General features: G+C 41.1%; 1 protein-coding gene across 1 annotated transcript in view; it reads right to left on the bottom strand.

Annotated features, from left to right (window-relative positions):
• LOC119488332 (guanine nucleotide-binding protein G(i) subunit alpha-2-like) overlaps positions 1-27,500 on the bottom strand; it is a 65,632-nt gene that overhangs the window by 5,422 nt on the left and 32,710 nt on the right. Inside the window, exons 2-5 of the mRNA XM_037769903.1 lie at positions 15,862-15,904; positions 9,074-9,215; positions 5,519-5,679; positions 709-837 (exon numbers count right to left, since the gene is read on the bottom strand). Coding sequence (XP_037625831.1) covers positions 709-837; positions 5,519-5,679; positions 9,074-9,215; positions 15,862-15,904 — 475 coding nt within the window. The remainder of the gene's footprint in view (positions 1-708; positions 838-5,518; positions 5,680-9,073; positions 9,216-15,861; positions 15,905-27,500) is intronic.

Below are 27,500 nucleotides of genomic sequence, written 5' to 3'. Positions count from 1 at the left end.
TTTTCAACATGGGAGTGGTCAGATATGCTTGCTTTATGTAAATGTATGTATATATTTATTATTGGAAATCAATTAACAACACAAAACAATGACAAATTTGGTCTAGAAACCCTCACAGGTACTGCATTTAGCATAAAAAATATGCTCAAATCATGCTGACATGACTTCCACAAAACTACATGTGATTATCATAAAGTGGGAATATCTGTAAAGGGGAGACTCGTGGGTACCCATAGAACCCATTTTCATTCACATATCTTGAGGTCAGAGGTCAAGAGACCCTTTTGAAAATGGCCATGACAGTTTTTCCTTGCCAAAATTTAGCGCAAGTTTGGAGCGTTATTTAACCTTATTCGCGACAAGCTCGTATGACAGTGTTGGTACCGATGGATTCATTAGGTTTGTAGTTTCATATGATACCAGTATCTTCACTCTCTAGCTTTAAACTTGAGTTGCGTTAAAGAATTTAGCGCCTTTAAAAAAATTTGGCATTTATGCATTATTATTGCATTAACTTTGACAGCCCTAGTAATTAGACAAATATACTTGGTAAGAATTTGCATTTTTGCAGTGATTTCATGTGTAAATTAGTAGGGTATGGCCGTTTGCAGGTGACATGAAATGTTGAGCTGCACAATATAAACTGATTTGCACACTGGTTTCACAAAATGAGCAGTTGAGTGAAAAACTGTAAAAGGGGGATCTTACTTGAAGTGCAGGTCCTTGAAGGTGAAATGCGTCTCCACGATGCCGGTGGTCTTCACTCGGGTCCGCAGCACGTCTTGCTGTGTGGGGATGTAATCTGGCTTGCCTATCCTCTCCAGGTCATTCAGGTAGCTGATGGGAACACGGACACAAACAAGATAGATTAAATAAAAAGCACCGTGTGTCCTGGAACCTCGCGGAGAGAAAGGGATCTTAAGTTGTTGTGTTGAGGTAAGGTGTAAGGGTTGTTTCGGGTTAAAAAGTCTCATCTGTTCCTTCACGCAGGCATGAGAAGTGCCTCATGCTGGCCCTCTAACAGCACTGTGTCCCCGCAGCACAGTCAGGTTCATATTTACAGTCATGAGTTGATGTGCTGTCACAGAACAACACAAGGCTGCTGCTTTACCTCCATAACAGTTCACACATTCACCCTGTTTCACCTCACTTATCACCTTTTTTTAAGGAATCATGAATAATCATTCCATAAAAGTACATTTTTATTCAATGCATTTGTGGGAAACATGTTCTGAAACTTTGTATTCATTCTGAATGCCTTAAAGGTCTAATTGATAACATTTTTATGTAGATGAATCATTAAAAAAAAACAAAAAAAAAAAACGATTGTTAATTAATGATTTCAAAAATGTTGACGGTTCCAAAATGAATGTTTTGTTTTTATCTATGGAAGAGTATAACGACGTTGGTACCACGTGGTGTCCCTGTGTCGTCACTGACGTTAGCAAATATTAGCTCTTAGCTTAATCGTCCGAACAACAATAATCCATAAAATTACAATTTGGCATATTTAAACAAAACCAACAACGACAACTACCAACAGCCATAGTCCTTACAACCTTAACTAACGTGTTGTCACTGGCTAGTTGGTCAAAATTAGAAAAATAACAGCTTCGATCCCCGAGGAGCTACGTTAGCATTAGTGACGGTTGCGTCCAGCTACCTAACGTTAGAGTTCCCTCAAACAATATATAACAAAGATGCGAATCAGAGCGGTATAGGGAAGTGGGTATACACAATGCCGGCTGAAAAATAAGCAGAGATACTGCGTACACCTACCACCAAAGATTCATTACTTGACATGAATGTCTGAGTCACTTCACTCGACCATAAAATATGCAGGTTGTGCAACGAACTGGCAACAACTTGTTGTGAAGTGAATGCAATGGAACGGGGGAGGGAGAATGCAACATCTAGTGGCTGAATGTTATCAATGTTATCTTTAAGAGATAGGAAACAGCTCCACCCAAAATCTAGTTGGAGGATAAAATATATTGTCCGTTAGAACCAACCATGCTATTGAATACAGAGATTGTAAAGATGAATATCACATACTGCACTATTCCAGCCACGGAGAAAAGCATCAACAGCAAGTTGTGCAAGGTCAGCAAAATAGATAAAGCATGGTAAGGAATATTTCTGGTAGCTGTAGTGTTTTCTGATTACATTTTCTTAGTGAACTTTGTCAACAGTCACAAAATCCTGTTGTATGGTCACCGACGTAAACACGTGCTAGTCTTTTCACATGCACACGCACAAAACACAGTGACTTTTGTTTAAACCGCCTGATATACTACGACAGCCACGATTGATTTATGATATTAGAGAACCTGACTTCAGGCCAGCATGCCTAAAGTCTGATAAAAGCAATAAATACAAGCCCGCAATCAACATTTACACATAAGATGTTACCATGGGAGACACACAAAAGGCCAAACATATAATATTCAGCCGCATTAAAAAAAAGTTGTTGAATAACAAAGTGTCGGTGCTGGATGTAATCCCATACAAGCCACAGCCCGGGTGTAGATATTAGAGCCTCTGCACCACCACTACTTCGTGCCACGTGTCTGACAGTTTAATCATTATCCTGCTCCCCACAGAGAGAGCTTTAGGCTGCTTTTGTAGTCCACACATCAGATATTGTAACACCGCTTGATTTGGCCATTTGGGTTTATAAGCCTTGAAGATTAATTGAATTTGGTCGGCTTACACTCTAATAAGGAAAGCAGTGTGACAGAGAATCATCGATGGCAAAATAATGGTTGTTTGATAAAGTTTTACAAGAGATTATAACCGCTTCACCGTGTTTATTCTGTCACTGGAGTAAACAATCATCAGAGATCTAGTGTGGGACCATAATAGACTTCATATTGCTGCACACAGAACAATTACGGTGTAAGGAGAAGAGAGACCATTTCATTTTTATACACCCAGACGTGTGAAAAGGTCTCGTTTCCTGAAATAATGATTAATAATAATTTCCAGAGTGTACAGTACATGGCCCCTTCTATCAAACCAGTGAGAGAGAAGAGAGAAGTCTCTGAACCATCCCTCTCTCTCTTTATCCATCCCTTCCGTTCTCTGGCTCTCAGCAGGTGCTCAGACATGGATCATGGTCTAGTGCCAGACTCATTAGTCCTCTCTTATAGCAACCGACTCTCTCGGCGCTCTGCAAAGCCACGATGAAACATCGTACATTGTCCCCTCTCCCACCTACTAAATGTGAGGCCCCGTTAGCGGTATGCTTCCAGGTTCCTTCGGCTTTAACGAGAGCAGTGAAGCAGAGATGGTGAAGTTATGATTATAGCGGCCAACACAAACAGAGAACAATATCACTCCCCCTGGAAGTTAAATACAGCCTGCAGAGTGGCTGCAAAGCAATCATTTGTGAAAGACTTAACACTCCCCTGATATTTTTTTACAGCACATTCTGGACGGTGTCATAGTTTTATCAAAGGCCTTGTGTATTAAACAGAAATCAGTGCAGTTAATGCCTGCTGCAGCTGGTGGGGAACGCAGCTAAAGGCTCTCTGTTTTCACTGGATCTCCATTTCAGAGCAGCAGTTCGTCCCAGAGGGTCAGAGTGATAGCCACCTCTCACCTCGTACCAGCAGCCTCTCACAATAACCCCGTGCTCTCCGTGTTATTATACTGGTACATGATAACAACGCGGCCAAAACACTGAGTGCTCAGAAATGAGGGTCATTAGGGTGATTAAGACCTGTTGAGAGAGGCTGAGGTCGCTGTGTTGTTGCAGATTAGAGACGCGACTGGTTTTAAAAGTGAAAGCCACTGGTTAAACAACACAGTGATGCCTTGCCTTCACTATTAATAACTGCAGCTGCTCTTGACCTGTACCTTCTCCACTGCCAGTGCTGTGATTCTGAGAAATGGCCTTTTCACAATATGAGAAATGATAAAACTGAATCCAGCAGAGAAAACTTTTAAACTACTAAAGCAGAGAGTATATGGTGTTTGTGAAATAAACAGAAAAGGGGGATGAGAACGCGTTAACGCAAATTTGTTATAACGCCACTAATTTCTTTAACGCATTAGCGCAATTCATCTTCCGGAGGTTGTAGCTGGCTCAGTTTTAAAGCTAGAGTAAAGATACTGGTATCATATAAAACTAGAAAACATAAGGAATCCAAACTTGTGCTAAATTTTGGTGAGGAAAAACTGGTATGGCCATATTCAAAGGGGTCCCTTGACATCTGACCTCAAGATATGTGAATGAAAATGGGTTCTATGGGTACCCACGAGTCTCCCCTTTACAGACATGCTCACTTTATGATAATCACATGCAGTTTGGGGCAAGTCATAGTTAAGTCAGCTCACTGACACACTGACAGCTGTTGTTGCCTGTTGGGCTTGAGTTTGTCATGTTATGATTTGAGCATATTGTTTATGCTAAATGCAGTTCCTGTGAGGGTTTCTGGACAATATTTGTCATTATTTTGTGTTGTTAATTGATTTCCAATAATAAATATATACATACGTTTGCATAAAGAAAGCATATTTACCCCCTCCCATGTTGATAAGAGTATTAAATATTTGACAAATCTCCCTTTAAGGTACATTTTGAAGGGATAAAAAATGTGTGTTTAATCACGATTAATCATGGACAATCATGCGATTAATTGCAATTGATGACAGCCCTAATAAATACAAATGTGGATGGCTGCATTACTTACAAACGTTTTCAGTACTTTCATATAATGTTTGTGCCGAAACAGCTGTGACATATTTAGCTGGCCTGTGTCACATGACTGTAGAAACCAAAGAACCTAGCGCACAGCGGCGCACACTTTCACATCAAACGTGAAAGAACGGCAGTTGAAGCGTAGGGTGGTGGTGCTACTTGTAGCCTACCTGCAGATAAAAATACAGCAAGATGCACTACTTGTGACAGTAAAGTGTCACATACAGCAACAAGAGTAACCTCTTCAAAAATTGAAAAACAACACACCCTGAAAGTTATAAGGAGGCTTATTATTTAATCATAGTGTTTCTACATTTTTATTTAATTGTACTCATATTTGCTTTTGTAATAACTGGGTTATTAATGGACGGTGTGTGTTATGTGATTTGTCTTTGAATGTAATGATCTTTTTTTTTTCTTTTTTTTAAATGACCAATATTTTTGAAAAAAGAAATGATCAGACTGATATTGTTAAAATTGTTACAAAAATTATCGGTATCGTATTGAATTAATAAAGTTTGGCATCGCCCATCCCTGCTCTAAATGCAGGGTGAACAGCATACAATTATTACAGAAACATTTCCTGCTCTGCCCCTCAAACCATAATGAGAAATTTCTATTTTAAAATCAACTGCAATTTACACATATTTTTACTGCCTTATCCCAACTTCTATCAATACATCATTCTGATATGTCATTACCAGCAAAAGTCTGGTGTCAATGTTTTCTGTGCATAATAATCCACATATAATTTTGAAACTCAGTGATCCATATAATAGCCTTGATGTTATTTGATGTCATTATGGCACTCACTAGGCTGCTGAATCATTGAGCTGGTACTCTCGAGCCCGTGTGAAGCAGCTCTGGACGCCGCCGTCAGCCCACAGCCGTTGCATGACGTTGGACAGGTCGTCTGGCAGCATGCCCTGCTCCTCTGCTGCTGCTGACAGGGCAAACAGTTGGCGAGCATCGTCCTGACGAGAAAAGACACGCATTAGATAGAGTAGGTCTTTAAAAAAGATATCAACTGTATTAACCCTCATTATTTTTCTTCACTGGACAAAGCTGATAAGCGTGACTATGCAGAGCTTGATTTAGGTATTTTGCTTATCTCTAGCAAGGCTCAGTAATGATGGGCCTCAATGCATTTTATTACTATAAAGCATATGATAACAGAGTTCAGATTTGCAGTGAAAGGACTGTTTACTGTATACCATGTATATAGTATTGTTCTCATCATTGACATTCATGATTAACTGTGACAGAAGCTTTTTTGGAACGTAACCAGCAGGAAAACTAAACAAATACAGAGCAGAGATTCATTGCGCTGGTCATTTTCTGCATCAACTTGCCTGGCCGACATAAATCAGAGATGGTGAGTGGTCGTCAGCATGCTGCCTTGCCAAAATAAAAATTGCGGCTTGATGTTGTTACTTAGGAAATTGCAGATAAGAGCTACGAACGCAAGAAAATGTTCCAAAATGGGAAAAAAAACAGCATTTTTCTTTCCATGTTATGTAATTTGAACCTATGCCCTCCATACTTCCATACGGAAGTCAAATTTGACATGTCTTAACCTTTCTCGACCAATGAAATTGCACAAGAGGAAGTGAAGAAACAGCGTAAAGTAAACCAAAGAGGGAGGCATAGTATGACTAGAAATGATGTATTCATCATTGGCCTAATTGGCACTGGGCCATCACACAGTCATCTGCCATCAAACTTTGCACTGTAATGATTCCATCGATTAAGGCGCAGTGGTCTGGAAAAAACAGACGCATAAAAATGGTAGACAGACAGTACATTAATATTTACATTAATAGCATTTACTTGTCTTAATCATTACCCTGAGACACCCATAATAAGTGAGCAGGGAGGTGTTCTGCAACTGAACTTTGTTTATACTCACTAAGAGCACGAGAAGGGCATCGTCCACAGCTTACGTCACCTTCATCTCACCGTTCTGACTCTCTGTGTTTGACACTGGACAAGGCCTTACATAAACCTCTGATGTTAGCTATTGAGAGCAAACTTCCATGTATTAGTTAACCATTGTCTGGCCCTCCACTCTATCTCAGCTGCAGGTCACTGTGTAAGATAGCAGCCTTTTACGGTGTACCACGTGGAAGTAATCACAATCCTGTGACAAACACAAGCAGTTTTAAATGGACGGACGTCAGAAGAAAAGAGTGCAGAATACCGTGGCTTTCTCTCCTTCACCTACCCAAATAATAAGCCTTCAGTTAACCTGAAATACAGTGAAATGTTTGCAACTTCTGATGTGAAAGCAGTTGACAGCGGGTCATGAAAAAAATGATACAAGTGTAAGAGGTATGCACTGTACCAACTACTATTTGCTTACCAATAGTTTGCAGCATTTGTCATGTTTGGCAAACAATGAAAGCAGCTTGTTCCTTGTGTAAAAGGCAAACCAGTTCAGTCACACACTGATTTCTGAATATTGCTGATTGCTGAATGCTGAATGCTGAATGCTGAATGCGTTCCCTCTGGCTGTGAGACAAATATTGTCTTTTTAATTGAAATCTGTGAAATGATCCAGGATACTCAAAGCTCTCTGCAGCGAGGGAAGGTGTATACTCAAATAAACTAATTCACTCTGTCCGGCAGAACTTGCCATGCAGAGCTAGCTACCTTCGAAGAGCCAATCCTGACATATACCAGGTAGTCAAAAAGCTCTTTCCACATAAAAACCATGTTTATCCATCTGCGCTGGAATGAAGGTCATCCGAGAGAGGGACATTTGGAAAGAACAAAAGTATCAAAGGTGTACAGAAACTACAAAGTAAGGATTATTGGGGTTACAAAAAAATCTGTATTGAATTGCCTGCATTGCAGAATGCATGTTTTATGATAGTTAATACTACCAAGCATAGTAATATGAAGGGAAATATGTGCCATTGAGTTGAATTGTTAGATTGTGTAAAAGGAATGACGGCGGTCTCCTAACACAATCTTTTCAAGTTCACTCTGATGTAGGAGTTGACAGACTGCATTATCATCTATAACTAAAGATACTTAAAGTGTCAATAGACAGTGAGAGAAATCACTCTGATTGGCTGTTCAGCCTAAACGAATCAGTGCACGACAAGAGAAACTGAAGTGAGGAAAGCAAGCCGAGTAAAGTCAAGAGGAAAAACACAGAAAGCTCTTCTCCTTTTTCATCTTTATCTCATCTGATCATTCAAATACACAAAACTACATGGCCATCTGGAATGAAGCTAAGTGGCGAGTGAGAGTGGTGTGAAAATGGCCGCTTTATTTCATGTTCGTATCATAACAACGGGTTGTATATTCGCAGTCCTCGGTCTTTGGTTTCCATTTTGAATGACGAATACGACGCAGAGCGTACGTGTTAACCGGCCGTCGGCTGTAGTCTTTGCAGTGAGCTCGAGTGCAACTTCTCGGCCCAGTCAAAGACGATGTGAGGCGACGCAACAGTCGGCCAACCCAACCAACGGAGGCAACAAGTACTAGCAAATCAGAGGCAGAGCAGGGCGGGCCATTCGTATTTTAGCAGCCAGCACCAGCCAGCAGCAAACATCTACGTAAAAGAAAAGGTTGAAAAGTTGTCTGTTTAATTAGAAATTATCTTTCAAATGATCCGTGAGGATAGAATATATGAATCACATTTATGAGACAATGGGTCTGTAGAAAAAGGAATGTCATTTTCTCCTCTCATGAGTAATGCCTGAATTTTATTTCTGTCATCTTATCTCCCTGGGTGGAGATGATTTACTGTTTCCTTCAACAGCACACACACACACACATAGAAGCGGGGACAGAAAATACATGGCCCTGCTGGAGTCCATCTTAAGCATCTGCTACCCAGAGTTGATTTCCGAGTAGAGACTGTCACAGCGCACTCGAGAGAAATTCTTGAGCTGCATAATTTCTGCTGCCTCAAATCCTCAAGGATAGATATGGGTGGTTAGGATGGAGGCAGAGTGGAGGCAATTAGCAGGGATGATATCACTGAACTGAGTGCAGCTTTTATACTATACTTTAACAGGTTCCCAGAAGGTTTTGTTACTACCTTTAACATGGGAACAATATGGCATTGACGCTACTTTGTGTCTGTTTTTAAATGCATCTGTAATGTTTGTTTATTGGGCTAATATACTTTTAATGAATCCAAAAGGAGGCACATTGGTTGGAGATGCTCTCTAGCTCGCACGTCTATCGAGTTTTGCAACAGCTCATGCTGCCGCATAATCTTCTTTCTACAACAACACTCCTATCTTTACGTTTTTTTGGAAACATCATTTCACTTCCGTCTTGCTGCTGTAGACAGTGACGACGTGTAAAAAGTTACAAATTTCAGTGTCAACTTTAGTGTCAGATACCTACCGCTCTAGTAGTTTCCTCATAGTCGATCTTAAGGTTGGCCATAGCTTTGATGATGGCCATGATGGACTGGATTGTGTTGCTGTAGACAACAGCTCTGTACTGCTTACACTCATCTTCTGAGTATCCATCCTCGTGGATAATCCTGAAAACAGAGACCAGAGGGAGGGAGGGGAAGAGCAAGAGGATAAAAAAGATTAGTATGTAATTTAAGATAAAATCCCAATGTGACAATGAAACATAATAATGAGGCAACATTCAGGCTGCCCTAGGTGGAAGTTGTTAGGGCCGTATGCAGCCTGAGAGGAAGATTGCAGGCACTACTCACGGCCAAAAAAGTACTTTTATCACCTCCGTGCATTTTTGGGGTGAAAAATAAATAAATAAAAATAATTTAATCTTTTAGTCACTGTTAATCTTTAAATAAAATAGGTCATAATTGTCCATCAATCAAAGATAATGCAGTAAAGTACAGGGCTTTTTTATCTTGCTAACTATTTCATCTCATTGTGAAAAGGTTGTCCATTATATGTAACAATAAACCTCATTTAAGTTATATATTTAATTGTTATTTCATTAGATGACCTAGTACTGCATGAATGAGATCGCAAATCCCAATACTTCTGGGTTGTGGTGCTGGGAAAATCCAGCCGCTTTGGTATCTCTCAGCTGGAAGACACTAGAACAAATATTTACTTGCTTTTGGAGCAGTGGAAAGAGACGGAAAGAAAGAGGCATGCGGTTGGAAAAGCATCATGGGGCTGACAGAGGCTGCTGGGCTGGAAACCAAACAGAACCGTCTCCCCTGGCCCGTCACGGCCCACAGACCAGAGTCACACAGCCAGGATGCTCATTGGTTGTGTGATGTGCTGAATGGGACCTCATTAAAATGCAAGTGAGCCCACTGTGAAACACTGTGAGGCACAGCCAAGAGGACTGAAAGCCCACAGTGTTTTCCCCTCAACCAAACAATACTTCTAATAATTTCATACAAACATTTTGATTGGCTTGATTGTGAAGCACTTTGCAAACTTTGTTTTAGAACACACCAATCAAATATTACTGCCGTTTTGCTGCTACTACTATTGCTGTTTTTTGGTAATGCTTTTATCTATTTTTTTAGTTATATTTTAACTAAATCGAGAGAAGCCATGCGATATTTCACTGTACCCGACTAAAATGACGATTAAGATCATTCTTTTTCTTGGGTATTTTATTAAGTTGGCAGGGAAGTATAGCTAGACACAATGTGTGATATTGTGCTTTCTACAAATGAACACTTTGTTTAAATCAGGCAGCAACCTCCGGTTCTGAAAAGTGAAGCCAATGCTGAAGTGCCTTAAACTTGCATTCTTTCTAATGGCCAGCAGGGGGCGACTCCTCTGGTTGCACAAAGAAGTCTGATTGTATAGAAGTCTACGAGAGAATGACCCTACTTCTCACTTGATTTATTACCTCAGTAAACATTGTAAACATGAGTTTATGGTCTCAATCGCTAGTTTCCAGTCTTCTTTAATACAGCATGATGTTCATTTAGTAAATGATGGTCCCATTTAGAGTCAAATAGACCATAAAGCAGGGTATGCTTTAGGGCGTGGCTACCTTGTGATTGACAGGTCGCTACCACGGCGTTGTCCGGTCTGGAAGTTGTCCATGTTTTCGTTGTACAACTTTAACCCTTTCACAGTGTGTTTTCAATTCATGAAAGTTAATTATAACATTTTGGTCGCCTAAAAATGTAATATTCAGCGATTGGTTCTACTCCACCCTCCTCATTTCACTTCTGGTTGCAAAAAAACAAGATGGCGACCGCCAAAATGGTGATCTCGAGGCTTCAAAGCAGCAGTCTACTTCTAATATACAGTCTACGGTTTAAATGCAGATTTATCTTATCTGAATGTATGTAGTCTCTTTCAACATATAAATGATCTATTGTTAACACATCTGTAACTACAGTGGGAAGCACTCACAGTGCACTCAGCATGCTGATATTTGGACAATACCTAAATACTGGCAATTTTAGAGCTGTGAGTGATACTCATTTGGCAACCAATTATAGGAAAACAGTATAATAACACAAGATTAGATTAAATATGTAGCAATAGTAAAACAAACAAACTGGTAAAACAAAACTTTGTGTTGATGAAGATGGTTGTGGCTACGAACCGGGCCAAAGAATCAGGAAAAGAAGAATTTTGCCTCTACACCACATAGTTCATGAGTTATGATTTAAACAAAAGCAAAAGCGTTTTCATTGACCAGATGACATCACTATCCACACCTAAAACAAACAACTTTCCATCAGATCGGTTGAGCACTTTTAACATATCCTTCAGATTGAATCAGACAAACTGAACTGAAAACTTGGCCACTGTAATCATATTGTGCGGACTCTGTGAGCTGCTTCCTTCTCATTTAAATATTTCATTACTGCGGTGTTAAAAATAACTTTGCAAGCCTAGTGTCAAACAAGGGGAATTTTTTTGGTAGAATACAATAAACTGGATTACACTGAAATCCCATCATTGATGCTGTCACATCCTGTGACGGTCACATTTTTTGCAAGCATGATTATCTTTTTTTGTCACAACATGCAAGTCTAGTGTCAACCGGAGGGATTTTTTCTCAATTGTTCTTAAGAACTTCAAAACTAGATTAAAAGAAACCCCATCATTAGCACCGCAGTTTCCTGTGACTCTCCCAAACGCATAATTGATCCCTTTATCAGAATTATGAATAGAAAAACCCACACATAGTATCTCTGAAATCTATTATTTCAGAAAAAAGACAACCAGATGCACCAAAATGTTGCTCACACAAGTCTGAGTCTAGTGTGGGACTGTTTGTTCTCTATTTTTAGGTAGCTGAAGGAATTCACTCCTACTCCTCTGAGAGCGAAGAGAAGACAGCGGTGTTGTGTTCTTTTCATTCAGTGTCAGTTAAAGAGCTCGATAGACCTTTTTCTCAACAGACATTTTGACACGTCATAGCCGCATTACAATTCCAGGGCCCTGGTATTGTGTATGAATCATCAACGTTATGAATAAAACTTGTGCTTTTTCTTGCTATGGCAAGTCAAAAAATGGGAAATAAGTCTATATGAGTTAGGGGTGGGGAAAAAAAATCGATACAGCATAGTATCGCGATATTTTGCGTGGTAATATTGTATCGATACACAGACTTCAGGTATTGATCTTTTATTATATAAACTATTAACCTCTTAACAACATGCTATTCTGTCTTCCAGAGGTTGTAGTGGGCTCAGTCTTAAAGCTTTAAAAGGGGTCCCTTGACCTCTGACCTCGAGATATGTGAATGAAAACACTGAGATGAACGGAGCGAAAACTGCATCTTATCAGATAAAACAGATGTTGATAATGCAATATATCTTATCGCAATACCCAGCATATTGCAAAATGTTCAAAATCGCAATAAGATTGCATCGTGATAATATCGTATCATGATATTATTGTATCATAATGATCTGGTGACTCCCACCCCTAATATAAGTGGGTTTAAGTGACCTCAGTGAGTGGCTTAAAAACAATCAAACAAACCAAAAATTTAAACAGAGGAATAATTTGGCCATTAGGATGCGTTTGTTTTTGTGTTTTTTGTATGTCTCTATGTGTACATACGTGTACATGTAAGTGGTGGAGAAGATTGTTAATGATGTATCAAAAGCGGAAGCATCCAGCGTGTACACTGATGTGCACATGTGAGAGGATTTTAGGGAACAGTGCATCTGAGAGCTTTGTCAAACCGCTTCAGTCAGTGCAGCAAGACTAAACAGGAACACTAACTTTCATTCATCAGCTGTGGAAATTAACATTTAACGCCATCTCCTCAACCCTTGTTTAAGGACAAGTAGGGAGAGTTTCCGAGAGACCGATAAGAGTGAGCTTTCACAGACAGGAAACGAGCCGTTCCATTTATGCTTCACTACACAGTAATCAGAGCCCAGGCTACGCAGAGGACAACAAAAACAAATGTTTGTGCTCCTCCTTGCTCACATCCTTTCTCACATCTTTTGAGACTGAAATTGTCGCCCTGCCAGTTGTCGCTGGCCATGTCAGCTTGTACATATTAGGCTTTTTCTTCGATTGACAAACTGGAAACCTTTAGGATTATTGATTTTATAACATCCTCCCACAGTAAGCTTTAAGTGGCTCACTTTATCTTAACGTTGCAAGGCTATTACGGTCTTCCCTACACAATTTTTGTTTTAAAAACATCCTTTGAGAATCGGTTAGACCCAACGGCTGGAAGCAGGAACAATCAGCAAACCAAGAGACGCTGTTTACATGATGGCATGACTCACTGCCTCTCCAACATCCTCCCAAAGTACACTTTAAGCCGTTCACTTTATCTGCACGTTGTGAGGCTATTACAGTTTTCCTTACAAGATTTTTGTTTTAAAAACATCCTTTGAGAATCAGTTAGACCTTACTGATGGAAGCAGGAAATATCAGCAAACCAAGAGATGCTAGTTAATGGTGACGTGACTCACTGCCTCTTGAAACTCTCAAATGTTGTGTGTACTTTCATAGTCGTTTCTGCTCAGCATTGCAAATGTGAAATAAAATGAACCATAATTCAGCAAATGTATGTTTCATTTCTTGCTTTAAATTTATACAGAGTCCAATCTTGGTATATAATAAGAAATTTGACAGCGTTTCAGGAACATCTTCCATGTTTTTCTAGTTTTTTAATCTTAAAAAAAAACAGTGACGGTCGAGTGAGGGGTGGATTAGTCAGAATCTGGTGAAGGAAAAGTTCATGCGGATGTTTCAGTATAGAGGAGCACTGTCAATCATCTTTTGTACACCCTGACTAAAATGATGTCCATCCTTAGCAAATGCTTACCAAAGCCTTGTCAGATTACAATCAGTGCAGCAACAATGGTGGGCTTTCTTTGCCAGGCTCATTCTGGATTGCACCCGGGCAAAAAAAAAAAAACAGGACTGGAAGCATTTGCACTGAATTAGATGGAACCCAACAGCACAGAGGAGTGCGGAAACACATGTCAAAAGACATCTATGTTCTGCGCAGTGACTGGACTCCCCAATCGATTTGATCCATCACTTAACAACTGTTTCTCTGGTGATAGATGTTCATGGTGCAGTGCCTGTTAATGGCCTATTTCAAGCCTGCTGGCTCTGAGCCAACGAGTGCCAAGCGAACTGGGCCAAACTCTATTCATTACTCGCCATATCAGCCAGCTAGAACGATTGCATTTATCAGAGGGGGGGACATCCCTGTGTACAATATATCAGCTGCAGTGCAGAGGAAGATATAGCTCGCCTCTGTGTGTGTGTGTGTGTGTGTGTGTGTGTGTGTGTGTGTGTGTCCATGACAGGGCAGAGAAGGATGTTTCCTAATAGAAGCTACTGGAAGAGGTCATTTGGCACCTGCTTTACTCGAATTTGAATAAAAAAGAATAATACTTTGAAAATGAAATTAGTTGCATCTTTTATAGATGAAGTGATCATTTTCAGAGCTTCTGGCTGATCTAACTGATGCGGACCGAGGAGATGCAGAACCCTCCCACTTATGGACTAATGCGTTCTGCTTCCTTCAGATTTCCTGTTTGGTCTCACTCTGGATTTTCAGTGAAACAACAACAAACAAGTTACATGGCAATAGTTAAAAGCTTGTGCCCATCCTTGACAATTTTGCTTAGTTTTAACAACCCAGTGTTTTTTTTAGTCAGACTCTTGACATGGGGTTCTACATTAGACCTTTCTCTTGTGCTATCACAACAAAAACATGTGTGTCGCGTCTCACGTAGGCTGTATGTTGATGTATTTGATTAGAACCTAGTGCATCAAGTCAGATACTAGGATCCCACATCTCGTAGACACGGTAAACAAGACCCCATATGAAGGCACCAACAGTCACCGTGACGTCACCCATTGGTTTGAGGACTGCCATTTTGAAGCCTAGAGTTTGGCATTTTGGCTGTCGCCATCTTGTTTTTTTGCAACCAGAATTGACATGAGAGGGAGCAGCTAAGTAAAGCTGAACACTGAATAAGACATTGCAGGTGACCAGTCTTACAATTAACTTTCATGAACTGAAAACACACTGTGAAAGGGTTAACGTTGTAAGACAAAAACATGGAAAATTCACACCCTAAAGCATACCCTGCTTTATGGTCTATTTGACTCTAAATGGGACCATCATTTACTAAATGAACATCATGCTGTATTGAAGAAGACTTGAAACCAGTGATTGAGATCATAAACTCATGTTTACAATGTTTACTGAGGAAATAAATCAAGTGAGAAGTAGGCTCATTTTCTCATAGACTTCTATACAATCAGACTTCTTCATTAGTTTCACGTCTCAGACCCGGATGTAGCCCACTGGTCAAACCTCAAAAGTACAGAAGCGGTCTGGAAAACGTAACATTTTTGCGATCAACCTTTTTTCAAATTTCCAACGCTTCTGTTCAGGGTTGTTTTTAAACATGAATTGAATTGAAAACATGATGATTCATGGGAACATGGGAGTCAACAATGACATGGCATTATGTTGTCCAAACACTATTCTAACTACTAGATTCAAACCCAGGATATCTTGCTGCACACTTGCTTCAATATTTACAAATTAATGTGCTGCTATAATTCTTCAATTTACCTTGATGCAGTACATACCGATCCTCAAATGAATGTTGGAAAATCATTGATATGTGAATATTCCAAATACATTTAATTGTGCTGTTAAACCATATATTAATTTGCCAGACATGATGGGAGGAAAAGCAAAAACAATGAGTAGTCACTCACTTCATCTGCTTCACAATGGTGCTCTTCCCCGACTCTCCAGCACCTGCAGAGAGAACAAAAACAGGCAAAGGTTAAAAATACACTCCCGTTAGCTGAGAAATGTAAACAGGCAGGCAGCCAGCTTGGCCGTCTCACATCTGGACCCTTGTCCTGCTCACCTCCCTCTACCCCCCAGTCTTGCCTTCAGCAATGCAACAGATCTCACTTCTCATTTTCATCCTGGACCAGCCTCCTGTTCTCTCTTACTGTATACCTGCAGGGATTATCTGCTCTATCTGTAGTCTGAATTCAAATGGTAATACAGAGAGGTTTCTTAATTTCACAGTGGAATCATCCCGACCTCGTTCAGCCTCTAAAGGAACAATAACCTCCTGCCATCACATTCCCCTCTTTTTATTAAAAGACAAGTCCCTTTAACATTTTAATGGAAACGTCTGACAGGATATGGGCTTTTCTTATCCACTGCTATGTTTATTCTCATAGCCTGAGGCCAGAGAGAGCGCATCTGCCACAAGGAATCTAACACTACACACACAAACACACACACACACCCAGGGGCGCCTGTCAGTGCACTCTCCATTTGTACTCGCCCGGGGTGAAGCCTTTCTGAGATGACCCTCAAAATACACTACTACGCAGCATGCGGCAACGCACATGCACAGCGAGGCCTCTGGGTAGGAACGGGCAAAGATAGTTTCCACGGACAGCTGTCAGCTCCTACGCCTCCGTGGTGTATGAGCTCAGACTGGCTAATAGAGCAGAACGTGTGGTTTGCCTTGAAATAAAGACAGCTTTAACAAATATCCAACCGATTTTGACAGCGTGGCTTCACGAAACCTGGATGTGTACCAAGGCTGACCAAACATAAAACAAAACAAAAAAGGGTGTGAGCGTCTGGGGTTCGGGTGAAAGTGATTTTCTGTTGAAACCTACAAACACATTGTGCCATTCTCCGTTTTACATCCACCTCATGGTTCTGAAGTCCCCACTCTCCTCGCCACCAAGCAATTTGCAAATCACACTGTGACGAAGCGCTCATCCATCTGCTGTACAGTCTGCGGGCCATATTGTTAAGCAGAAGGAAAAAAGAAGGAAGAAATGCTCTCCGTGCCTCACTGCATACCTTGAATTTAAAACTGTAAACGGTTCCCTGCTGAAGAAAATGGGAAATAACTAAGATCCAGACTGATTCATTGGAAATGGGCAGCATGAATCTCACATAAATCCAGTTGTTTTGTCAGAATGCAGATGGAATACTTAGCCGTGAATAAATCATATGTGTCATTACAGACAAGCTTTGGTTCAAGCTGGTTAAAACCACAATAGTGGTTTAAAGCCTATAGACCAGGGCTGCCCAAGGTGGGGTCTGCCATAAGGTTATATATAGGCCATCAAAACAGTCTTTTCTTAAACCTCCACACACTAACTCTATAAAACTGTATCTATTAGAACATGCTCTTAGGTTAAAGCACTAATAAAGGAAAGTAATAATTCATAATTTTGCACAACAACACAGTAAGACAGACATGACAGAGTTTGTCCCTGGAGCCTCTGTGGCTCAGCTGCAGATACTGTATGAGAATCTGGAGCCAAACTGCCAGAACGTACTTTTCTAGACCTGTGAGTTCATGAATGTGACTGACCAGGGCCGAGCTAGCGGGCATTTCTCTCACCACACACACACACACACACATCAAGCACATGCTCTCCTGAAAGTAGTAAACATGCCCTTTGGAGTTTGTCCAGTGAACCTGAAACTGCTAACAGTTAGAAATGAGCGGTGAAGTTTGGCACATACAGTACCTTGGTGGTGCCACCGCTGCTTTGGTTAACAAATAGGTAGCAGCTCTCTTTGCTGTCTAATCCAAATAGACTTAAGCTCCTGGCAGATTTTGTATATTCTCAGTTTTTAAGCCTGTGCATGTGGAATCTGTCTGAAGTTTGAAATTAATTGACTGCAAAATACAGTCAGCTCCTCTTTACACGTCAGTAACTTTAATGTGAGAGGAACACACTCTAAAAAGTGCAACTGAAAGAACAACAGATTGGAGTATCAAGTGGGGTTTTATGTACGCCTGCAATAATCTTTATTATGAGTACTTAAGCGACCCACAATGTACTGTACATTCACATATGCAGAGGCAAGTGACGTTCCTTCACTGCAGTGTTTCGCTTAAATATTGCATACTTGTCAGCTGGCGGTAAAAGGCTGCCAACAACTGTACAAGCACTTGTACTTTAATAAGACGGTTTGCAAAATTCCAACACACACACATTTAGTAGGACAGCTGGGAACTGCTGAGGAATTATATATGGATGCACTGATACCGGATTAGATATTGGGCCGATACTGACTCAAACAGCTGGATCGGATATCGGTGACAAGGGGGCCGATCTATTAAATTCAATTCTATGTTTATATAATATCTATATTATATACTGGAATTTAAATTCCTGTTTAAAATGTAACCAATTTACATTTATATCATATACATTTATTTGTTACATTTTGTTTTTTACAAAGTTAGGAAAGCAATGTTTAAGTCAAACCTGATAAAAGAATGATCCCAGTCATTTCCACACAGTGAGGCATAAAACTTATAAATTATAGACGATATCCCAAATCCCAGGTATCGCTATCAATACCGGGTCTAAAAAAGTCGGATCGGTGCATCCCTAGAATCATAGAGGATGCAGTCACTTATGTGATACCTGTCGCGATCACTCTCAAGATTGGGACAATACGCATATGTTGGTGTTTCTGTGGCGGGAACTCAGTCCGCCTGATGACAGCCGGACTGATACCACTGATCCTGTCACTATTACACAACACACTCTGCCTGATCTGTGGCTAATACTGCATTATCACCATAGCTCCCTATGGACCGTCGAGGCTCAGGACTGCATGAACACACACACACACACACACACACACACACACACACACACACACACACACAAGCACACAGACCATTTCCTCATGCCCCATTGATACCAGTACTTTCCAAAGATTGTTAGGAACAAATTGTATGACTCAGCGCTGAACAAGCACAGCTTCTCTCTACAATAGGCTATATCTGGTGGCCTTGGTGACTGAATAGACCATAGGCATCATCGGATCTCACACAGTGCCAAAGTAGAACAAACTAAGTGGTAGGCTTTGCTTTGTTTTTATGTTTATAACTTAACAGTTTGACCAAGACACAGAGGAATGGGACTGCTTGTACAGAGCAGGGAATGAAGAAAAGTTGAGTTTGCAGGAAAATAAATACTGTCCACTGCCTAGCAACCAGGCAACATGTACGCCAGTTGTGGTCATCTTTGACTCATGGTAGAAAATGAGGAGAAAAAAAAAAAATAGGCAGAGGGGGAATTATAGAGGACTGCCAGTTCAGTCTCCAATTTCATCTGAATGACATTAGTTAGCTTCTGTATGTCGGTCACAACTCCTTCACCCTCACTAATAAAATACAAGACATGTAGAAAATGGAGGAGATTAAAGTATGAGAGTATGCTTACATCTCATCTCTCTGCGTGTGGTGGGGAAGGAGGGGCTATTAGCATGAAAATATGTAGTACTAGGAGAAAGCAGTGGGGAATTTGTAAATCTCCCAGCAGGACTCAGGAAATTGCCTGATTACAGATGGGTTACAATGTGACTGGCAGACAGGCAGAACCAACACGGAGATGGGTGCCAGGAGAACCTGTGCCAGGGAGCCCGCGAGATTACCCATGATGGTTGGACTCTATACACAAGTGTGTGTGTGTGTGTGTGTGTGTGTGTGTGTGTGTGTGTGTGTGTGTGTGTGTGTGTGTGTGAGAGGGGGTCATTAACAGAGACACAATCAGGTCAGATGACAGCCACAGTAAGTGAGCATGCATCCCCTACATTACATCGGCACATACAAACAGAAACATGAACTGTTTTAATCAATCCCAGGTGGCCACCACAGACTAAAGCGAACCTCCACTAATTGCAAAAAAAAGGAAATAATACATAGATCCCTTTGAGGCAGGTAAGATTTAAAAAACAAGGTGTGTTGTTGCCCTGGTAAACCTGATGGTTTCATTAATTTAGAGAGCAGATAACGGAAATTACTCGCGTTTGTATTTATAGCCAATCTGGGACTCATTGGTTTTGTGCTCGGCACCTCATTAGGAGTCAAATGAGAACACCTGTTACTGTTTGTTTGGTTTATGAGCAGGTATAGTGCCTGCTCAGGGCCGCCCGGGAATGAAATACTAATATCATTATCACACCAGGGGAAATCTGCCTGCTCCCACTGTGCAAACAGGTGGTTTTGGGGGTTTAGCTATAATTATCCAGCATACCTGTAGGTGAAATCTAAAAGTCCAGACGGGAAGACAAAATGTGTGAGAACGTTATATAGCCATGGATGGACAGCAGTGGTGTTTCAATGCCACACTTCTTGCTGAACTTCATCTCACTCACATGGACAAATGACTTGCTTGAGTCATAGACTGTATATAAGAAGTGGACGCAGTAACCGTGACGTCACCCACTGCCGCTTTGAAGCCTTAAGTTCAGCATTTTGGCCGTTGCCATCTTGGCTTTTAGCAACCAGAAGAGACACGAGAAGGTGGAGCTAAGTACAACCGAACGCTGCTGAATAAGACATTTTCAGGCGAACAAAAAGGTTATAATTAACTTTCATGAACTGAAAACACACTGGGAAAGGGTTAAAGTTCTAAGGCAGTAAACACAGACAACTCCCAGACCAGACAACTCCGAGACCGGACAACGTTATATCCTCCAAACTGAGCAGTAGCCATCAGCCCTAAGGAGCATTCTTGGCTAACTGCATGTCGCAAAAGTGAAGCAAAAACCACCTGAACATCTGCTGAGGGCTGGGGCCATCAATTCAGATTTACTCTAATTTTTTCTGTTTAACTGTGAAACCTTAAGTCCTAATAAGGAATTTCAGTTTTCTTTTGCAGAAATATGATCTGAGAGAAGAACTGACAAGGCCTTTATCGACTCCCACATTTGACCAGTGATGAAACTCGACGAGAGTGTGCCAGCCAGCTCTTCTGTGAGAAATCCTGGCACGCTCGCACCGTCTCTAGAGTTTCGTTATTCAGTGAAGCATGACGAAACTGACAAGTCCGGACATAAAAGGAGGAGAGAATGAAGGGTACTTCTCACTGTTCTGTGTCAAGACTGAGGATCAACAGCTTAAAAATAATCAACTCATTTCTTTATCTTCCTGCAGTGTGTTGCATCAGCATCCCGCAGCCACAGCCTCATCAAGTTTAAAATGCCTCCCATGGTATTAAGGGTTTTTAGTGTGAATAAACGTCCATGTGTTTGGAGCAAGTGTGTCCCATCCTGGTGGGACTGGGAGCAGGACACAAAGGCAGCAGTGTGAACCCCTGCTAGCTGAGAACACAGGCCCGCTGTTGATGTTTAGGCCTGGACCATTCCAATCAACGCTATAGCTCAACACAAGTTACTCACACAGCTCCGCCTCCTTTCAGTCAGCATGACAACTGCCTTCGCCAGCCACAGCAAATCGTTTCTATAGCCGCTAGCAAGAGAAAAGGCTCGAGGGCACGTGACTGAAGACGTTAAATCTCACTGCTGATGAGAGGAGCATATGTTCAACTGTGAAATGCGTTCAGACAAACAGCAATTAAGACTCAAGACAAGCTCCGTTTTAGAGCATTGACTTGATGAGTAAAAGAGTGAAATCCCAAACAGTGCGTGGTTTTGTTATAGTGCACAGAAGTGCAACCAGGTTTCCTCACAGATGCTTTGACGAAATACAACAATATCAGGACGTGTATTTTAGGGATGTCACAATACAATCAAATTTAGTGGTTGATACCAGTGAAATTCCACGATTCTTGATACCAATTCGATACCAGAGTAAAAAAAAGTCGTAAAACAATAAATCCCATGTACTTCAATACAGACTCCTTTATTACCGTTTGCATACTGTTTTTTGTTAGGAAGTTAAACAGGTCATAATTCCCTCTCTATTATCGATTTTAAATTGCTTGGAAAACATCTCCTAAAACTACTGGATTTATTAAAGTTTCTCCCCAAAATAGCACCAACAAATAATGTTATTATTCAGTTACAAATAATGTTATTATTTGTTGGCGCTATCCCGGCGCCTCCCGGTAAACAGCACAGTCCTGCACAGAGCTAACAGCTAACGTTAACTAGCTTGTAGAGAAACGAGTAACGTCACGTTTTCAGAACTTTGGCATCGACTTGGTACCGAAGTTTCGGTTCTCGTGACATCCTTAATATCTTTAATGCCCCATTCTTGATTTGGATTTTCATTAATGTGAATGAAAGTGAGAAATGTCAATTTGTGTTTTGATGAGAGAAAGAGAAATTAAATCATAATATGTATTACAAAAGACATATTGTAATGCTAGATGTACAATCCAACTGGAGAAGATGCAGACACAATAAGAAGGTGTGAAGATGCACTTTTCATTTAGCCTTTTCTTTCCCATTTAGACTTTTGCTCTCTTCCTAGCTGAACCTTAGTACTCAGTAGTATAGTTAATAGTTAATACTTTGGCCTAATGAGAGTTACAATGGCCTCGAACAGAGTGTGGGCATAATAACCCAAACACCAGTACAATATCATGAAATTTAATTGAACATTGAAGGTTTCACAAAGGCAGTTGAAGGGCAATAGTCCTGCATTGCACTAAACTGCATACTGTCGGTGTTCATGATATGAGTGGGTTGTTTAATACTACTCCCTCAGTATGTTCACATAGTCCCGTCAAAACATGCTTTTTAGCTTTATAAACTGCCTTTATGTAATTACTGAGGTAATTGTGGCAGCCATTTGTATTGAACCAGACAATTTACTGAAAAATTAATAAAGCATTGGCTTTGGTGTGTGAAAAATGAACGCCGCACACTTTAATGAGACAATTATTTGACTGATTCTTACGCTGCCACGGCGAATGTAGAGAAAGTTAAGTAAAAAACAAAGAGAAAGTTGAATAAAACATCGGAAAGAGCACAAGGGAAATTTTCTTTTAAGTCGGGCTCCACTAAATCTATAATGGAAGGTCCCTCTGCTCCTTCCTGTCCTCACTTCAGAGCAGATCTGTTGAATAAATCAATACCTGACCTCTTGGTGACAGGTTGACCCATGAATACCAAATATGCACTGGCTTTTATGCTCAACTCTGAAGACGTTAGAGGCAAACATTGGATGTCATTGGAGGCTTCAAATCAATATGCACTTAGAGGAGTTGAGACTGAATGTGGTTTACCTCACTTTAATGTGATTTTTCCTGCTTTCTTAAGCCCTGATCAGACAGAGTGTGTTTTAGCAGCCTGGGGCAGTTTTTTATAATCGTTTTCATTGACAGTGAAGCGCTTTGCGTGCTGCTTTCGCGTTGCTGAGCGCCTTGTGTTTATCCGCTGTGTGCACGCCTCGCGTTTTTACAGGAGCGGCCTGAACGCCTTGAGTTCAAATAACAGCTTCACTGGCGTTTTTTTCTGATTGTGGTCACTTTTGCTGGATGAAGTTGGTAAATTCATACAACTCCGGGTTTATATCAGAACTGAAACAGTCGGATCGTGCATCCCTACAGAAAACAGCAGGAGGCAAATAAGTACGGTACTTGAGATTTCAGGTGAGTTGTTTTCATTCATTTAAACGTTACTTTGAACTATTTGGGCAGCGTACAGTTCATAGTTTGTATTGAGGTAACATTAGCACTCATTTAGTGGTCTTCGCAACAATATAAAATAAAAAGACTCAGCAACCTGCAAAAACGCTCTCTCTGATCAGGCAACAAAAAGGCAGTGCTGTGCGCCTTGCATTTTCAATCTGCAAAATGTGCTCTGTTTGATCAGAGCTTTACTTGTTGTGCTGACAAATATTGGTCGCAGTGCAGGAAAGCCTCATTTCATTGTCAGACATTAGTTCTCGTCGACTTGAGACATCTCACAGTCTTTTTCCTCGCTCTCAGCACCCTGAGACACATTGAGACTCAAACAAATAACACAATGAGACGCTTGAATTCCCACAGTCTCCCCATTAATATACAGTACACTAAGCATACAGGGGGAAAGTGGTGAGGCAGCCAGTGTTAATGCCAAGATGTGTAACTAAAGTGATAAAGGAAGCAATGGGAATTCAAGGAAACAGAGGTAGGAAAGAAGGGGACAAGGTTAAAGAGGTAAAAAAACAACAATAAAAGCGCTGAGTTGGCAACTCCAGCCTGCAGCAGGATCCGGTGAGACAAGTACACATTTACTATACTGAACTTTCTGACACACAGCTATCTCTTATACAACAAAATAGCCTTCATCACTTCTCCATCTCCCCACGGCCTCACTCTCTTTATTCTATAATCTAATTAATTTCAATTTCCATCATTTCTCGAACTCTTCCTCCCACTGTCCTCGGTCCGCCTACACACCAGCCGTGAGGCGGCCCGGTGCCGCCTGTTCTTCTCAGCTACGTGTCGAGAAAATGTGCCAATCCAGACTCGAGACCAGAGGCCCTCCGAGAGACACATGTGCCACTTCCTATTCTCAGATCCAATCAAGGAGGAAATGGAAGCAGCTTGCAGAAATGCGTCAAGAGCGCACAAAAAAAAAAAAAAAACACGTGCGCACACAGACGGGCATATCTGTCTGTTTGGAAGACAGGGACGGAGAGATTCGGTCTCCTCCAACAGATGGCTACCATGCCTCGGGCAAAGAGCAAGCCTGGACAGCACGATGACAACTGCTGCCAAAGAAGAGAGGGATGAGACGCAAGAAGACCAAATCTTCTTCCTCTATACTGAGTGAATGTGAGGTGAAACTGAAGAAGGTGGAAGAAGACACATTTGATGACAGTTTTTAAGATGAAGAGCTGCAAGGACCAGTTTGGGAGAAATCAGACCTTCAACATGTTAAGTTTAGGGCTGCAACATTGGTGGTGGACGTGTGTGCTGAGGTTGGCAGTGGCTTCCTCGTAGAGGGAGTGTTTGTCTGTCTGTGTGGTGTGGTCTTGTGAATTAAGACTTGCAACGTAGCTTATAATTTCACAGTATTGTTTTCCTTCTAGGAAGTAGCTTTGCATCGATCAGTGGTTCCAAAAAAAGCCCCAAATGACTTCCTCAAATGTCTTGTTTTGTTTCTTATTCAGTTTACTGTCATAGAGGAGTAAAGAAACCAGAAAATATTCACATTTAAGAAGCTGGAATCAGAGAATTTTTACTTTTTTTAAATAAAAAAAATGACTCAAACCAATTAATCAATTATCAAAATAGTTGACGATTAATTTAATAGTTGACAACTAATCGAGTAATCGTTGCAGCTCTAGCTTAGTTGCAACATGTTTTACTGTGTATGGAAAACCCCCTCTCGCCCTGCCATCAGCAAGGCTCCGCTCATGGTTATAAACTGTTGATCATTAACACCATCAACTCAAGGCATAAAAAACGAAAGGAATAACTCAAATGTGTAATGCATTTCAATTGTGGGACCATAAACGTGCAGATAATGAATCAATGGAGCTTGAAGAGCCGTGTGGTCATTCTCCTGCAGAGGTTATTAGTCACAAGAGGACCACTTCCTGAGCAATTAGATGGTGTGAAGATTAACAAAAGCATATCAGGAAATCAAGAGTGGAGAGGAGGGGGGAAGAAAGAAGGAGACAGACGTTATATTAGTCAGAGATGATGTACTGATAAAAAAAAAAGATCAGAACTCAATGTAGTGAGAAATTTGTGCAAAAAAAAATATTTTTTTTGTATTGATTGCAGGCTTGTTAGTTACAAATGCCTGCTAGCAATACACTGTGTCTTCCTTGAAGGCAAGGATGCTGCACAGACATCCTCCTTCCGTCCGTAGACGACTGAAACGCCCCGAGGGATGTGGAGAGCAAAACAGAAAGAAGGAAACAGCAGCTGGTTGTGTGACAGACTGACAGCTCCCTGCTAGTAATCTCTACCCATCCACTCCTCTGCAGGTGCTGCCTCACCTTTATAGACCTTGACAGTTGATCAAGCAGCTGATCAAAGCTGGCAAACGTCTAACTTTCCATCTTATTTTTTTATAGCCAAAGATAAAGAAAATCCAATTTTCTCATTACGGTTGCTCAGCAGTAATGAAAGAAAAAAATCCCACATTACGTTCTTTAGCAAGATAAGATTGTGACGTCTTCACTAACGTGGCATCAGCAGTTTTGATGGGACAAAGAAGAAGCAGAGGAGAAATGTGACATATCTTTACAGAGCCGAAAACATCCAGGGTTAGTTTGTACCCTCTGAGGTACCTCCACCTCTTGCCCTTTTCAGCGATCTCTCGGTCTAAAAGCAACATTCTCAGCTCCCCTGGCAACAGCTCCTCTCTTAAAAGGCCTTTTCTACATGTGCAGCTTGCAAGCACACACACACACACACACACACATTGATCTGTTAAAGTAATTAGGAAATTATATGTTTCACTAATTGGATAGATGGAAAAACGGATGTAGAGCAGGTAATAGCTCTGAACCACCTGCTTTCCGGTCTACAGGGAGCGGAGGCTGACACAGTGGTAGAAAGAAGTCAGAGGTGCTACAGTACATGAAGGTGAAGTGCTCTTTGGAGGTGGGAAAACAGAGGTAGGACAAAGTCAGTGACGGTCAAGAAAAGCAAAGACGATAGGCAGACTGAGATGAGTGGGACAGCAAACCATTAATCGCAGCAGACAGCAGAGAGGATCAACTGAGGAGAGTGAAAAGGTGAAGTGAGGAGAGGAGGCAGAGATGGCCTTTAGAGACCCTGAGGGTGATGCTAGAATGAGGTCCCACGGTGAGGGTACCAAATTATCTGCCTGGTCCTTGGCCGTAACTCCCGATGATTGAAACAACCTTGAAATCCACCACGCAGAGTGTATAAAAATCTAATTCAGAACTACTACATAACAGGGAAGCTCCAATCAATAGGGGAAACCAATCTGAGTCGGCCCATATTTATTACAAACGACTCAATCATGCTCTTTAAATTTGCTGATGATGAGGAAAAAATAAAAATAGGTGAGGTCTCTCCCGCTCTCATTTCTTCCTTGGCTTCGGCCCAAGTGTCTCTCCTGCCTCATTTCATCAGCTCTGAATGCTAATAGTGAAACCATTTGACAGAGCCGCGAGCAGGAGCGGCTATCAGGCCCGCTGCAGAGCCGGGAGCAGTAATCACAGCCCGCCAGCTTGAATGAATCCATAATTGATGGCGATTTTTCTAACTGTTTGCGGGGATGAAGGAGCGTCGAGCAGAGGGGAGCTGAAAGTCTGCAGCCCAGTGAGATTTTTTTTGTAATGTGCCATAACATCTGGAGCAGGTCTCCTCGGCCATGGCCCATGGCGCTACTACAGAGCAAATAAACAAGCCTGTTTCCCGATAAAGGATGACCTTTACACACACTACTACTAACATGTTCTCCTGTGATGATCAACATACTGTAGTAGCCATTTAAAAAAAGTTCCAAAATGACTGTATAATTCTTTAACCAATGGAATTAACCAGCTGCACAACAAGACAAACTCAGCTGCTCATTTAAACAAAATGTTTTAAGCATTTGACATCAATGGAAACTAACAATCTAACTGCTCCCTCTACATACATATATACTTTCCTAACACAGCTGTACTGCAACTGAT

The sequence above is a fragment of the Sebastes umbrosus genome, chromosome 1 (assembly GCF_015220745.1).
Source record: "Sebastes umbrosus isolate fSebUmb1 chromosome 1, fSebUmb1.pri, whole genome shotgun sequence".
Lineage (NCBI taxonomy): Eukaryota > Metazoa > Chordata > Actinopteri > Perciformes > Sebastidae > Sebastes > Sebastes umbrosus.
This window is presented reverse-complemented; position numbering and strand designations above follow the sequence as displayed.